Below are 14577 nucleotides of genomic sequence, written 5' to 3' on the forward strand. Positions count from 1 at the left end.
TGGGGGGGGGGGGGGGGATCATTTAAGTTTAGAAAGATTCAATTGTTTTTATTAGTTTTTTCGTTTCGGTTCTAAATTATGACTCGTTTTAAATTAACATTTTAGCATTATATCTAAAGATGATATATATGGACGACGTAAACACACATCCATGCACACAAAATACGTTTAATTATGTACTATGTATGTATGAGGACTGCAAATAATTCAGAGAAAAATTAATAAATTAGGGATTCGAGCGTCATCTATGGAAGCAACTCGAAAACAATGGATAGAGTGAGAACTTACAAAAATGGGAAATTAAAGATATCGGAGGAGACGGGTCTCCTTCTCCATGACAACGACGGCATAGCCATCTCAGGCGACATTCGTAACAGTTGGGTTGGCGTCTCCGCTTTGCAAGCTCTCTTCATCAAAGAGCACAACGCCGTATGCGACGCCCTCAAGGTTCAATATATATATATTTTGTTAGTAATGTAGAATTGTAAATTACGAAATCTGAATATTTTTGTACATGCATGATACACCCTAAAAGAAAAAACTAATTAATCCAGTTTGAATACTTTATTTTAAATATATAGGATGAGGATAAGGATTTGGAAGACGAAGATTTGTACCGGCACGCGAGGCTAGTGACCTCAGCGGTGATAGCCAAGATTCACACCATAGACTGGACAGTGCAGCTTCTAAAAACCGACACTTTACTTGCTGGAATGCGAGCAAACTGGTAATCAACAACACATTTTTTTTATCATTCATAATTGATCACGTTACGTACACATGGTGCAATCTAACACTTTTAATATTTATATTTTGTGATTTTATAGGTACGGAATACTAGGAAAGAAGTTTAAAGATTCTTTCGGACATGCAGGCAATTCGATCTTGGGAGGTGTCGTGGGTACGAAAAAAACTAAAAATCATGGAGTCCCTTACTCTCTAACCGAAGATTTCACTAGCGTCTATCGAATGCACTCTCTCTTACCTGATCAACTCCAGATACGTGACATTGACGATGTACCCGGAACTAATAATTCTCTACCGTTGAATAAAGAGTATAACTCTATATATATAAACATCTCTTTTCTCCTATTTTGAAGTTTCCAAAAAGTTTTTTAAATGGTTTTATTTCTTTGGGTTTAGGATTTCTATGATACATTTGATTGGTCTCAAGGGAGAAGAAACCATGTCTCAGATTGGATTCACTAAGCTAATGGTCTCAATGGGTCACCAAGCAAGTGGTGCCCTCGAACTGATGAATTATCCAATGTGGTTTAGAGACATTGTTCCCCAAGACCCCAACGGCCAAGAACGTCCGGACCACGTTGACTTAGCTGCTTTAGAGAGTAAGTCAATCTGATCTCTCAGCCATTCATTGTTGTCTGACTTGAATTCTCACTTGATTGGTGGATTCGTCGTCGATTATTTTAGTCTATAGGGACAGGGAGAGAAACGTCCCACGGTACAACAATTTCAGGAGAGCAATGTTTATGATTCCGATTACCAAGTGGGAAGATCTAACCGAGGATGAGGAAGCTATTGAAGTGCTGGATGACGTGTACCATGGTGATGTGGAGGAGCTTGATCTTCTCGTGGGACTTATGGCAGAGAAGAAGATCAAAGGTTTCGCTATCAGCGAGACTGCTTTCTACATTTTCCTCCTCATGGCCACAAGGTATATCATCTGGTTGTTATAATTTTTTTCAAACCAAAATATATACTAGAATAGAAAAGCTGAATCTAACACTACTAATTTAAACAGGCGATTAGAAGCAGATAGATTTTTCACAAGCGATTTCAATGAAACAATCTATACAAAGAAGGGGCTTAAATGGGTGAATACTACAGAGAGCCTCAAGGATGTGTTTGATCGTCATTATCCTGAAATGACCAATAAATGGATGAACTCCGAAAGTGCATTTTCAGTTTGGGATTCTCCACCAGTTACCAAAAATCCAGTCCCTCTATATCTCCGAATTCCTTCTTAGATCATTCTAATTAATGTGTGATCTATGCACTTTGAATGAATTTTATTTGTTTATTGGTATTTTGTTGGTTGTGAGCTGTGTGTTATTGTAAGTTATTTGACATCATTCATATACTATATAAAGAAAAAATTTCATATATCAATAAGGTGTTTGTTATTAAGTAGTAGATGTAATATATATAATTTTTACCATTTTAAGTTTCATTATTAAAAGAAGAAGGACCACTTCCCCAAAACTCGTTCGCCCTAATTCTCTCTAACACGATAATCGAGATGCCGCTCATCTCATCATCTTCCGACGCCGGTAGAGCTCCGGCTCGCCGGCGTCGGGATCTCTCAGTATCTCCGATCGCTCTCTACTTCTGCCTGCAAATCTTGTTTGTGTTTTTGGTTTTTTTCACCGGAGTCCTCTTGAGAATTCAGATCTCTGCTCCGGCTATGCATCAGCTTCATCCACCGTCCATCGTTCCTCTACATCCACTCTCCTCTCTCAGCGTAGCTACTCGACTGAGTACCCTACTGCCTGAACTCACCCCTCAACCCCTCGAATGGCCTGATCTCCTTGGTGTTAATCTCTCGATCTGGACTTTTCCACAGTCAACCATAACATCTCACCGATCCTCGGATTTATATCCTCTCTCCAAGTGGTTTACTTGGCTGCAGCTGGACGGGAGCTCTGTGTTGACGCCGGAGCCTTTAAAGATCTTGACGAAGAACATCATAACTCCGGCTGCTTCTGTCCCAACCTCGATATCTCTTTGGCCCAGGTTTGCTCCCCAATCTTACTTTGGAACCCTGGTAGATAGTCTACTCTACTTAGGCTATGATGCATCCCTGCACTGGAATCTCCCTCGATCCGCCTATACTTGCTTTATATCAAGATCAAATTGCTTAGTACCGGTGTTATCTGCTTGGTCAAGACGAGGTTCCCTCGATAGTGGAACATTGGCTTCGTTTAATTTGCTTGAGAACCCTTTGTGTCGAGTTCAATGTGATTCCAGGGATGATCTCTTTGAGGAAGACTGCTTGGTGAAGCTTGGCATTATGACCCCACCGTTACAATGTTGGGGTTACCTTGCCTTCACCAGCATCTTCTATCCACCTCACCCGACTCCTGAACCCAATCATGAACTTTTTTGCATCTCTATGGAAGTACCGCTTATCTCTGCTTGGTCAAGACGAGTTTCTCTCGGTAGCAGAACATCGGTGGCTCCAAAGTTGCTTCTTAGATTATTTTGTCGAGGTCAGTCTCTTAACCCTGTCCGGATGCTTGCGTTGTGTAGACATATCTTTGAATCTGATCCGACAGCCTGCCTGAACACTATCTTTGAACCCTTTGAACCCCTGCTTCGTTTACCACCATTAGATAGAAAACTTGGGTATGTTGATCTAGTCCAGGAACAAACTGATTACAAGCTTTGTGTGGAATTCATTTACTTCCATTGCCATGAGAGGGATGACCCACCTGTTTTGTTACGGCCTGTANCCTGCACTGGAATCTCCCTCGATCCGCCTATACTTGCTTTATATCAAGACCAAATTGCTTAGTACCGGTGTTATCTGCTTGGTCAAGACGAGGTTCCCTCGATAGCGGAACATTGGCTTCGTTTAATTTGCTTGAGAACCCTTTGTGTCGAGTTCAATGTGATTCCAGGGATGATCTCTTTGAGGAAGACTGCTTGGTGAAGCTTGGCATTATGACCCCACCGTTACAATGTTGGGGTTACCTTGCCTTCACCAGCATCTTCTATCCGCCTCACCCGACTCCTGAACCCAATCATGAACTTTTTTGCATCTCTATGGAAGTACCGCTTATCTCTGCTTGGTCAAGACGAGTTTCTCTCGGTAGCAGAACATCGGTGGCTCCAAAGTTGCTTCTTAGATTATTTTGTCGAGGTCAGTCTCTTAACCCTGTCCGGATGCTTGCGTTGTGTAGACATATCTTTGAATCTGATCCGACAGCCTGCCTGAACACTATCTTTGAACCCTTTGAACCCTTGCTTCGTTTACCACCATTAGATAGAAAACTTGGGTATGTTGATCTAGTCCAGGAACAAACTGATTACAAGCTTTGTGTGGAATTCATTTACTTCCATTGCCATGAGAGGGATGACCCACCTGTTTTGTTACGGCCTGTTACCCTCCCAATGAGAGCCCCGTTTTCATCTTCTTCAACCGCCATGACCACTCTGCAACCATCTCACCCCTTAGTCTCCTCCATGGAGCACACTTTCAACAGCTCCAATGCATCTACCGTAAGAGCGAAGTATGACCACCTTTTGGTCAGGGATTTCCTGAAGCTTGCCTTCAAATTTGAATCCTACAAGACACCAAAAGATCTTTCACCTTTTGCAAACTCCTCAAGGTTGTGCATCTCTTTGGAAGACTCATGTAGTTTTTATCTTTACCTTTTTTGTAACCGTTTGATTCTAAGTTGTAAGAACATCTCTCCTTTGAGATTTTAAGTTTTTAATAAAAGTTGTTTTGTGTTCAAAAAAAAAAAAAGTTTCATTATTAAAACTGAGATTGAAATCAAGTTAAGTTCAAATTAATTTTATCTAATTTTCATATAGACCTATTTTTATATATAAACCACACAACAAATTGAGAAGATTATGTTCATAGACCTATTTTTAGAGAAGATTATAATTATCAAACCCACACAACATACATATTAGAGAAAAAGGTAAATTAGAGAATGACACTAAAACGGCAAGTAGTTTTGTTCGTATGACACCGAACGACACAACACAAGTATCCCAAATCTTCGAACCCTAATAAAATATTGGGCTTTAATTCCCGCCGAAGCCCATCTACATACTAGTCCTTTCTTGCTCAGTTCCATCGCAGCAGCACTCTCAGTCTCAAAGCATATGCGTACGATCATGAGCTGAGTTTGAAATTCGAAAACCAAAACTTCCGGTGAAATCTCTCTCGTTAGATGCGCGTTAGCTGTTCGGATTCTGGGTCTCTGTTGAATTGCTTTCTGGGTTTGTTCTTTGTTCGTTTGACTTGGTTTTAGGGTTTTTTTTTTTTTTAATGTGATTTCGCTAGCTCGGGGTTTTGTTGATTCCTGCAGATTTGGGATTTTAGGGTTTGTGATTGGAATTTAGAGATATATTATAGTAGTGTTAATTGGTTTATGGGTTCCACGATGGAGGATGAGAAAGATGCGTTTTACATCGTTCGTAAGGGAGACATCATTGGTGTGTATCGAAGCTTGAGCGAGTGCCAAGAACAGGCTGCATCATCTGTAATTTCTCTGTTTCTTCTATCTTATTCACTGCTGTTTAATTTGATATCTCTGTCTGCATTATTAGGGTTTAGACTTACATAATAATTTGTTTTGTTTTGTTTCAGGTATCAGATCCTGCAATGAGTGTGTACAAAGGATATGGTTGGCCAAAAGGAGCAGAGGACTTGTTATCCTCGTGTGGAATTAAGAACGCTCTCTTTTCTATTAATGCATCTTATGTCAAAGATGATGCTTTTGGGAAACTCATTCCTTGTCCTGTTCAGGTTTGATGCACAATCTTGTTGATCTGAGTTAACATTTTTTTATGAGAGACTGAAAAAGACAGAGTGATCTTAGTTACTTCAGATATATCATACTGTCCAGGAGCATTTACCATGTGTAATCTAAGATTATTCCAGTTGAGTTCTTATTAATTTTCTAAGTTATGTTCTGAACTTTCGATTTTGCATTTCAGCAACCATCTTCCTGCCAAGGAGGCACTTCCAACAAACCTTCCCCAGCTAAGAGATCGCAGGAAATGGTAAAATCTGTGAATCTGGTCAGCTATAGACACAATTCATATCTTTCTTGAAGATAATGATGAAAATTCTTGTGCCTCTACTCTTTCAGGAAAGCAATGAATCGGGTTCATTTTCCCCGAGTCCTGCGCAAAAGCATGTTAAGATACAAAATGACATTGTTCATCGGGTTCCTTCCAGTCTCTTGACTCGGCAACCTATACTTCAAAATGTAATAACACCAAACAAAATATATATATTTCAGTCATATGCTGGGGGTTTCTTTTTGCATCTTCTTAATTTGTAGTCCATCGTTTTCCCTCAGGATTCATGTTCCATTGAGTTTGATGGTGCTTCGAAAGGAAACCCAGGAAAAGCTGGTGCAGGAGCTATTCTCCGTGCTTCAGATAAAAGTGTCCTCTTCTATTTACGGGAAGGTGTTGGCATTGCCACAAACAACGTTGCAGAGTATCGAGCTCTGATTCTTGGTTTGAAGTCTGCTCTCGACAAAGGGTTTCAAAATGTGCGCGTCCAAGGAGACTCAATGCTTGTCTGTATGCAGGTCCAGATAGAATTCAGCCAATTTACTTTTTTATTTTATTTTATATTGTTTGGATCATTCATGATAGAACCTCCTTAATTGTTTTTTGATGACTTGGATTCGTCAATGGAACAGGTTCAAGATGCATGGAAAACCAAACATCCGAAGATGGCTGAGCTGTGCAAACAGGCAAAGGAGCTCAAGAGCAAGTTTAAAACATTCCATATCGAACACATTGACAGGGTAAGCCACCAAACCCTTTTTGGTTTAGCTGCTGATTTGTAGATTTTCAATCATGTTTGGTTTTAAGAGTTTTATTGCGAACAACAATTGAATATTTTTTGGATTCGGTGTTAAGGTAATATGATATGATAATGACCATTAATTGTAAGTTGTCTGCTTTGTAGGAACTCAATTCTGATGCTGATAATCAAGCTAACTGTGCGATTGGTCTGGCAGGTGAGTTCGTTTAAGATCTTTAAAGTTAATATGAATTCGAACTTTTTGTTTGTATTTAAACTGACTCTTGATAGAAATCCATACCCATCAAGCTAACCCGGTTTGAATGTTTGTTTGTTTGTTTGCAATGTGTATCCGTCTAGAGGGTCAAACGATGGTGATTCCAGGCGGCTAGGAGAGATTACTAAATATGAATAGTTTAGTATTACTGTTTTCATGTTTCTAGGATCGTGTCTTTAAACATGCTGTGTGTTGGGATAAACATGAACATGAAGATGAACATGGTGGAACATGTTCTCTTCTCTCTTTTATTCTGTCCCCCAGCTTGTTGAAATATAAGTCACCTGTTCGCCAAGTTAAATTTCTAAGAACACGTTTTATATTATTGTTTCTCTTTTCTTTTTTTTCCAAACAAGAATGTTGTCTTTTTGTTACCCAAGTTAGAGCCATGTGAAAACTGTTAAAAACCAAACAGAAAATTACAAAATGGATGACTAAAAAAGTAAAAGGGCTTGACTCTAGATAAATTTACATTTTACAAACCCACTAATGGCACTAATTTGTATACATTTCGTGTACAAACTATTTTACAAACGTTCCAACTACTTAGAGAATAAACACATTCTGAATCGTACTTGGACATAGAGAGGGAGACATATAGAGAGAGGAGTTCTACACCTACCTAGAAAAGGCAAAAGATAAACACGCGCATATTCTTTATATCCTTGCTACTATAAAACAAAAAAAGAAAAACAATTCATAGATCGATAAGATTTTAGTAATCAGTGGTACAATCAGTACAATCAGATCAGGATAAGAATAATATATATAAATCGACACTTGACCGGGTATGTAAAAAGGCTCTTAAAAACACATCTTTCTGATATATTTATCCCTCGCTTTCTCCGATTCCAGAAGAAGAAGAGAAGGGGAAATCGCCTATTTTAAAGGGTTCAACTTGTTTTAGTCTTCCCGTCTCTGTTGGATTCAAAAATAACATGGATGTCCCTTTTTGGTAGCCTCTGTTTCTTCATGGCCGTCATGTGCTTCATCCAATCCCACTGCTTGGCTGATGATCGTCTTGAACAACAAAAACGAGATCATCGCAAACCCCAATGTATATACGTCCGTTTTGTTGGTCGCTCCATGTTTACATTTGATAGATGTTCCACTTTAAACATTGGATTACAAATGGCAGATCAACCTCCATGTGTATTTTTTGCTGCATTGCTTGAAGTTACTTATCTAGTCCTGACAGCTTCCATAGCTAATTTGCTCTGTAGTCTGTACCACTGCTATGTGTTGACACAAACATGAACATGTTCTGACCTTTCTATGTTGGAGCTTTAGTCACTTGTTCTCTAAGTTAAGAATTGGCTAAAAAACATGTCTATGTTTCTTTCCTTAAAAAAAAAAGAAAATCCTTTTCTTACATTCTAGTTCAATAATTTCCAAATACATTTTGTAATTCAAGGCACTATTTATAGATTCTTTCTACCACATGGACGGGTGAATAAGTAAGCAACAATGTGAGAGAAGTGTTAGAAACCAAACAGAACATAACGAATTGGATCACAAAAGAAGAAGCCAAACTCAAGATATATGGAAGATTACAAACCCACTAATTTTCTACATTTAAACTATTTACATTTTTTTTTTTTACTTGATTGTTTGTATCTTCGTATTAACAGTACAAAGAAAGAAAAAAAAAATTAAACAAAAGGGAAGAAGAAGAAGAAGAAGAAAAGAAAAAAAAAGGGCCTGCTCACATCTCAGAGTTGAGAAGAAGATCTTCCACCATTACTAATGGATCTTGGTTGCCTTAGAAGCTCAATCAACGCCTCGGCCTTTTGCTTAGCTCGACTTGTTCCTGCCTGAGACAGAGCCACTAGCGGAGGTATCGCTCCTTCCCGAGCCACCATGGTTCGATACACAACACTCTCCTCACAGAGCTGTAGCAGTATCGACACAGCCATCTCTTTCTGCCTCTGCGTCCCCGCCTCGACGATCTCCACCAGCACCGGAACTCCTCCTTCTTCCACAATCGCCGGCTTCGATTCCGGCACCGACATCAACAGACTCATCACAAACGCCGATTTATCCACCATGTTGGATCCGAAATCCGCCATCAGTTCCACCAGCGGCTTCATAATCCCAGATTGCACGGCTCTGATTTTGTTCTCTTTGGCCGAGCACAGCGAGTAGAGAGCCGTGGAGGCGTCCTTCTTCGCTCTGAATCCCCCCGTTTCCAGAAGGTTCACGAGGAGAGGGATGGCTCCGGATCTTCCGATGGCGACTTTGTTGCCCTCGACCTGGGATAGACGGAGGAGAGCACAGGCGGCGTTCTCTTTAGCAGTTGGTGTTCCCATTTTCAAAGCCCTGACGAGGGGCTTAATAGCACCGGAAGAAGCGATGAGGTCTTTGTTCTCGTCGCAGAGAGAGAGGTTCAAGATCGCGGTGACGCCGTACTCCTGGAGCTGAAGATCGGAAGAGGAGATGAGAGAAATCAGAGGCTTGATGGCGCCGGCTTTGGCGATTTTGATCCGATTCTCAGGTTTGTGCTTGGATAAGAGCCTGATCTCCATAGCAGCCTGCTTCCTCAGGTCATCGGAGGAGGAATCGAGAAGCGCAACGAGATGAGAGATGAGATCATCGGAATTGTCAGAGGAGCAGGAGAGAAGGAGACGACGGCTCTCGGAGGAAGCAGTGGGAAACTCGCCGGATCTGTCGCTGTTACAATCGCTGAAAGCGGAGGAGGAGTCGTTGACACTTAAATCGCTGAATTTGCGGCCCATGTAGGTGAAGCCGCCTCCTCCTCCTCCTCCTCCTCCAGGGCGATGGTTCTCCATCTCCATCGAGAAATCAAAATCAAAGGAGCATCCAAAATTAAAGCTTTAGGGTTTGTCTGTCTGTCAGGAATATTTGTTTCCGATGTGAATTGTATTTTAGTTTAGCCCCAAAAGGAAGGAAGGAAGCAAGGAAGAAAGAATGAGCTGCCTGCCTGCCTGCCTGCCTGCTGCTATAGACGAGAGAAACAAACAAGAGCAATTATAATAATAATATAAGATGGATGGGCTTTTTTTTAAAAAAAAAAAATTATTTTTATGTTTTTGCAATGGTATTATTACGAGGCGTTGTATATCTCCACGTGTCTAGACGTGAATTTGGGCTATTTCCAGGAGATGATAAGACCCACTATAAACGTGGGCTTTAATTTCTATACAACGTGGGCCCACTACTCATGTTAAGTCATACAAGTACTGTGTGTATAGGAAGGAGATAGACGTGTTGTTTGTTAATAGATTTGATCTCTCTCTCTCTCTCTCTCTCTCTCTCTCTCTCTCTCTCTCCTCCGTGGAAACAACAAGCGAAAGGTATGCGCGTCTTCTTCTTCTCTCTACTTCTTTCTATCGGAAGTCAAAAATGTCTTTGACGTTTCTGGAGAGGATTTGGAATTTCGATAGTGGATTTTTTACGTGTGAGGATTGCTGCTACTCACTTTAGAGTTGGGTTTGTTCGTTTTCTTTTTTTTAGATCAACTAAATTCGAATCCTCACTGCTCTCTTTTTGGGCTCTTAGATCTAATTTGATTCTGAGTTATGGATTGCTAGATTTTAACAGATCTGCTTTGAATTCACTGAGTTAATAATTATTATTATGTTTCTCTATCCGAACCTGTTGTGTTCGCTCCAATCCAACAAAAATTTACCGGAACAAGGGCTGTATGTAACTTAGTCTTTCTCATAATTCATATAATCAGTTAGATCATGTTTATAGGTTTCTCCAAATTTATTTTTAATGTTTTTTTTGACCTTTGATTTTTTTTTTTTTGTGTGTGTGTGTGTGTGTGTGTGTGTGTAGGATAAAAGAAGATGGATTCCAGCAGAGGTCAAGGTGGTATCCAGCAGTTGCTTGCTGCTGAGCAAGAAGCTCAACACATTGTCAATGCTGCAAGAACCGGTAATTATCTGAAACTCTTACAACGTACCAAAACTGTTGCCTCGATCGGGCTGCTTGTTTTAAGTGTTCACTTGTACTTTGTCACCTTTAGAATTGGGGAACATAATGCTTGATTATATATAATGTTTTTGAAAATCGATTCACCATGTGTGTGTTTCTTGGCTGCAGCAAAAATGGCAAGACTGAAGCAAGCCAAGGAAGAGGCTGAGAAAGAGATTGCCGAATACAAAGCTAAAACAGAACAAGACTTCCAGAGGAAACTCGAGGAGGTAACAGAATTTTTTTTAAAAAGAATGTCTTTCTTTAGGCAATCTACAAAAACTAGTTTGCGTTTCTCTAAAAGTATTATGATTTGTGAATACAGACTAGTGGAGACTCTGGTGCGAATGTGAAGAGGCTGGAGCAAGAGACTGATACCAAAATCGAGGAGTTGAAGAACGAAGCATCCAGGATTTCCAAAGATGTTGTGGAAATGCTTCTCAAACACGTCACTACTGTGAAGAACTGATGAGATTTATATAATAACCCAAGTATAAAAAATGGTTTGTGTATGATGGTGAAAAAAGTGGGAGTCAATTTTTGAGTATCTGCTCTTCTCTCTCTCTCTCTCTCTACCTCTCTTGTGGTGTTCCAGAGACACATCTCATATGAATATTGCTATTTATTCTCTCTTTCTCTGTGTACTCCTCCTCGTTTGTATTCATACATACATCTGTAATAAGCTGAGAGAGCAGAGGAACTCATTGGATTATTTATTTTCTTATTATTATTATTATCTCTTAAAAAAGCAATAAATCTCAATTGGATTGGGCTTAATATCATAGCTTATGAATAAAAAGAAGCAGCTTAAAAGGCTTGGGCTTTAGTTACCGCGACCAACGAACGAACACAGAAGAGAAGAGTCAGTGAAGAAAGAGAGAAGATGGAGATTTAAGAAACATCCGCCGAGGAAATAAGTTCTGAGCTGTGAGATGAGAAGCGACGGGATCTTGGGTTCGGATCAGAGTCGAGCTACAGCCGCCGTGGTCGCTAGTAGACGAAGATGGCTAAAGAGGCGAGAAACATGGCTCGTGGTGCTCGGTGTTGCACTTCACGCCGTTTACATGCTAAGCATCTTCGACATTTACTTCAAGACCCCCATAGTCCACGGGATGGATCCGGTTCCTCCCAGATTCTCTGAGCCACCGGCCAAGCGACTTGTTCTTCTCATCTGTAAGCTGCTTTTACTTCTCCTCATTGGTTTCATACTTACTCTGGAAATTATAGATTTTAGTAGATTGATTTTGGTTCTGCTCCGAAACTTTTTTCTGGTTATCAGCTGATGGTTTACGTGCTGACAAGTTCTTTGAGCCGGACGAGCAAGGCAAATACAGAGCACCTTTCTTGAGGAATGTAATTAAGAATCAGGGGCGTTGGGGTGTGTCTCATGCTCGTCCTCCTACTGAATCTAGACCTGGACATGTCGCCATTATTGCTGGTTTCTATGAAGATCCTAGTGCTGTCACAAAAGGTTTTCTTATTCTTCTTCTCTATACATACACGCTGGTAGTTACTTACTTAGTCTTATCAGCTTTGATGTGTTGCCAAATTAGTAGCGGCTTTTTAAATGTAATTGTGTTGCTCCCTTTTTTTTTTTCCTTTTTTTTTTTGCAGGATGGAAAGCTAATCCTGTTGAATTCGATTCTGTTTTTAACCAGAGCCGGCATACCTTTGCTTTTGGGAGCCCCGATATCATTCCTATATTCTGCAGTGCCTTACCTCACAGCACTTGGAATTCTTACCCGCACGAGTATGAAGATTTTGCAACTGGTTAGTTTCGTGGTTTAAAAAACTAACTAAGCATCCTATGCCGTATCAATTATGTCTCAGTATTTGGAGAAAAAAATAATAATCTCTAGAATGAACTGAGATGATGTATCTTGGTGTAGATGCCTCCTTTTTGGATGAGTGGTCTTTCGATCAATTTGAGAGTCTTCTCAATAGGTCTCACGAAGATCCAAAGTTGAAAGAGCTCCTCCACAAGGACAAACTTGTTGTATTTCTTCACCTTCTTGGTTGTGATTCCAATGGTCATGCACATCGGCCTTACTCATCAATCTATCTCAACAATGTCAAAGTTGTTGATAAGATAGCTGAAAGGGTTTACCATCTCTTGGAGGATTACTATAGAGACAATCGCACTTCGTATATCTTTACTGCTGATCATGGGATGAGCGACAAAGGTCTGCCTTTTCCTGTGTCATTCCTTTTGTTTTAAACCTTCTCATTCATTAACGCTTTAGGGCATATTAAGTGGTTAGGCCACCAACGATTTCGGAACCATTTTGAGTAGAGTATACTGCTATGGAGTAAGATTGTTGCTCTGTCATTTTTTTGGATGATAGTTTATGATGCTAAGATGACATGTTTTGGGGTTTATATATCAATTCAGCTACAGGTGTTTTCTCGAGTAGATATTTATTCCTGCCTTGCTTTTCCCACTCAAAACTCTGTCATATATGGAATGATCCTTAATATGCTCTTAGCCACCTGGTTAGGGTTTCATCTGCGCCCATCATCTAATTTTCTTTGTTTCGTTTTGAGCTAATGATGGTAATCATACTATATACGAACTTGTTGCTACTTATAGGAAGTCATGGCGATGGGCATCCTACAAACACTGATACTCCATTAGTTGCTTGGGGAGCTGGGATTAAATATCCTAAACCAGCAACCGGAAGCAGTCACTCGGATACTGTTACTACATTTATTGACAAGCATGCACATGATATGCCCACACCTTATGACTGGGGCCTTCGTCGTGTTGAGAGAGTAGACGTCAACCAAGCTGACATAGCACCACTTATGGTTGGACTTTTCCCTCATTTCTTATGCTCTCAGTCAAACAACTTAAATGTGAATCTGTTCTTTAAAGTTCTTCGTTGTCACTCTTTGTTGATATCTGTAGTCAACGCTATTGGGTTTGCCATGCCCAGTGAACTCCGTAGGAAACCTTCCACTTGGTTATATGAAGTTGAATGAGGTATGTTCTTATACATCATATGAACTCTCTGCTTGTGGTCTTCTGAAAGAGTTTAAGTATTTGTTAATGCTACAATTCTTACATAAAATCCCAGTTCCCTATAGGGTTTTAAAATAGGAATAGTAACAGAAGGATGGCTGGGAGGTCAAGACTTATGGTGCTTGATTGTTTTATGTGTTTTTTTAGGCAGAAGAAGTTGAAGCTGTGCTAGCCAATACCAAACAAATCCTTAATCAGCTTCTTCGTAAATCATGTATCCTTCTGCTCACACTCTAATGTTAGCTTAACTTTCTGCACTGAAGATTACAATTTCGTACTGTAGCATCACTTCTCAGTCTGATTCGTTCCCTGCTTTCAAGCCTGTGACATTGTTCATGCTATAGTACAGTAGTCTATATTGATTGAAAAAAATCTTTGTTCACATTCATAGTTTATGTTTGGATTTTGTCTTGTAGCATTGTATATTTCCTGCTCTTTTTATCTTCGGTATGGTCTCCTTGACAAAATCAGATATAAAAAGCTCAAATTCCTTATTCTTCAAGCCATTTAAGCCGTTGGTCCACCATTCCGCATCGCTGAGTCAGATTGATGAGTTAATATCCGCCAAAAATTATGAAGCTGCAATGAAATTGGCTGTGGACCTCAGAAACTTGTCACTAGAGGGCCTTCATTATTTCCAAACGTATGACTGGCTAATGCTGATGACTGTAATTACCCTTGGATACACTGGATGGATGATCGTACTTGCCCTGCATGTCCTGCAATGTTATAGTTCACTATCAGGAGATTTGTCCAGAAAAGAGCAATTATCTGTGCAGAAAAAAGACTCTGGAAAAGTAAACACTTGAATTATTT

General features: G+C 40.0%; 4 protein-coding genes and 1 pseudogene across 8 annotated transcripts in view; 4 read left to right on the forward strand and 1 right to left on the reverse strand.

Moving 5' to 3' along the window:
* The window catches only part of LOC104791044, a 4034-nt pseudogene extending 1908 nt beyond the window's left edge, over nucleotides 1-2126 (forward strand).
* LOC104704535 lies at nucleotides 4814-7141 on the forward strand. 2 transcript variants are annotated; one of them, XM_019243644.1, is made up of 9 exons: nucleotides 4814-4977; nucleotides 5067-5240; nucleotides 5348-5506; nucleotides 5698-5763; nucleotides 5853-5972; nucleotides 6066-6302; nucleotides 6417-6524; nucleotides 6689-6740; nucleotides 6884-7141. In XM_019243644.1, the coding sequence occupies exons 2-9, from the start codon at nucleotides 5130-5132 to the stop codon at nucleotides 6913-6915; spliced, it is 885 nt and encodes a 294-aa protein (XP_019099189.1). In that variant the 5' UTR covers nucleotides 4814-4977; nucleotides 5067-5129; the 3' UTR covers nucleotides 6916-7141. The 2 variants fall into 2 exon arrangements, with proteins under 2 accessions (XP_019099189.1, XP_010422041.1); XM_010423739.2 differs by having other exon boundaries at nucleotides 4814-5240.
* On the reverse strand, nucleotides 8308-9595 carry LOC104713104 (U-box domain-containing protein 4-like). Its single transcript, XM_010433222.2, has one exon. It carries the CDS (start codon nucleotides 9593-9595, stop codon nucleotides 8513-8515), a length of 1083 nt encoding a protein of 360 aa, XP_010431524.1. The 3' UTR covers nucleotides 8308-8512.
* Nucleotides 10008-11469, forward strand: LOC104753415 (V-type proton ATPase subunit G1-like). Its single transcript, XM_010478869.2, has 4 exons — nucleotides 10008-10114; nucleotides 10602-10700; nucleotides 10869-10969; nucleotides 11065-11469. Exons 2-4 carry the CDS (start codon nucleotides 10613-10615, stop codon nucleotides 11206-11208), a joined length of 333 nt encoding a protein of 110 aa, XP_010477171.1. The 5' UTR covers nucleotides 10008-10114; nucleotides 10602-10612; the 3' UTR covers nucleotides 11209-11469.
* Nucleotides 11588-14577, forward strand: part of LOC104721701 (GPI ethanolamine phosphate transferase 1) — a 6751-nt gene continuing 3761 nt past the window's right edge. Inside the window, exons 1-8 of one of the 4 annotated variants that reach the window (XM_010449522.2) lie at nucleotides 11588-11912; nucleotides 12019-12210; nucleotides 12354-12509; nucleotides 12629-12922; nucleotides 13330-13547; nucleotides 13648-13722; nucleotides 13909-13975; nucleotides 14233-14508. In XM_010449522.2, coding sequence (XP_010447824.1) covers nucleotides 11672-11912; nucleotides 12019-12210; nucleotides 12354-12509; nucleotides 12629-12922; nucleotides 13330-13547; nucleotides 13648-13722; nucleotides 13909-13975; nucleotides 14233-14508 — 1519 coding nt within the window. In that variant the 5' untranslated portion in view covers nucleotides 11588-11671. Of the gene's footprint in view, nucleotides 11913-12018; nucleotides 12211-12353; nucleotides 12510-12628; nucleotides 12923-13329; nucleotides 13548-13647; nucleotides 13723-13908; nucleotides 13976-14232; nucleotides 14559-14577 lie in introns of those variants that run through there. The other 3 variants (XM_010443185.2, XM_010469443.2, XM_019243650.1) reach the window with 3 other exon arrangements.

This window comes from Camelina sativa, chromosome 1 (assembly GCF_000633955.1).
Source record: "Camelina sativa cultivar DH55 chromosome 1, Cs, whole genome shotgun sequence".
Lineage (NCBI taxonomy): Eukaryota > Viridiplantae > Streptophyta > Magnoliopsida > Brassicales > Brassicaceae > Camelina > Camelina sativa.

What these genes read in the sequence shown, in the direction of transcription:
- LOC104713104 (XM_010433222.2), bottom strand. Translation starts at nt 9,595, where the DNA reads ATGGAGATGGAGAACCATCGCCCTGGAGGAGGAGGAGGAGGAGGAGGC.
- LOC104753415 (XM_010478869.2), top strand. Translation starts at nt 10,613, where the DNA reads ATGGATTCCAGCAGAGGTCAAGGTGGTATCCAGCAGTTGCTTGCTGCT. An exon ending in TGTCAATGCTGCAAGAACCG is followed by an intron (nt 10,701 to 10,868) that starts GTAATTATCTGA and finishes TCTTGGCTGCAG; the next exon opens with CAAAAATGGCAAGACTGAAG. An exon ending in TCCAGAGGAAACTCGAGGAG is followed by an intron (nt 10,970 to 11,064) that starts GTAACAGAATTT and finishes TTGTGAATACAG; the next exon opens with ACTAGTGGAGACTCTGGTGC.
- LOC104704535 (XM_010423739.2), top strand. Translation starts at nt 5,130, where the DNA reads ATGGGTTCCACGATGGAGGATGAGAAAGATGCGTTTTACATCGTTCGT. An exon ending in TCATTCCTTGTCCTGTTCAG is followed by an intron (nt 5,507 to 5,697) that starts GTTTGATGCACA and finishes TTTGCATTTCAG; the next exon opens with CAACCATCTTCCTGCCAAGG. An exon ending in ATATCGAACACATTGACAGG is followed by an intron (nt 6,525 to 6,688) that starts GTAAGCCACCAA and finishes TCTGCTTTGTAG; the next exon opens with GAACTCAATTCTGATGCTGA.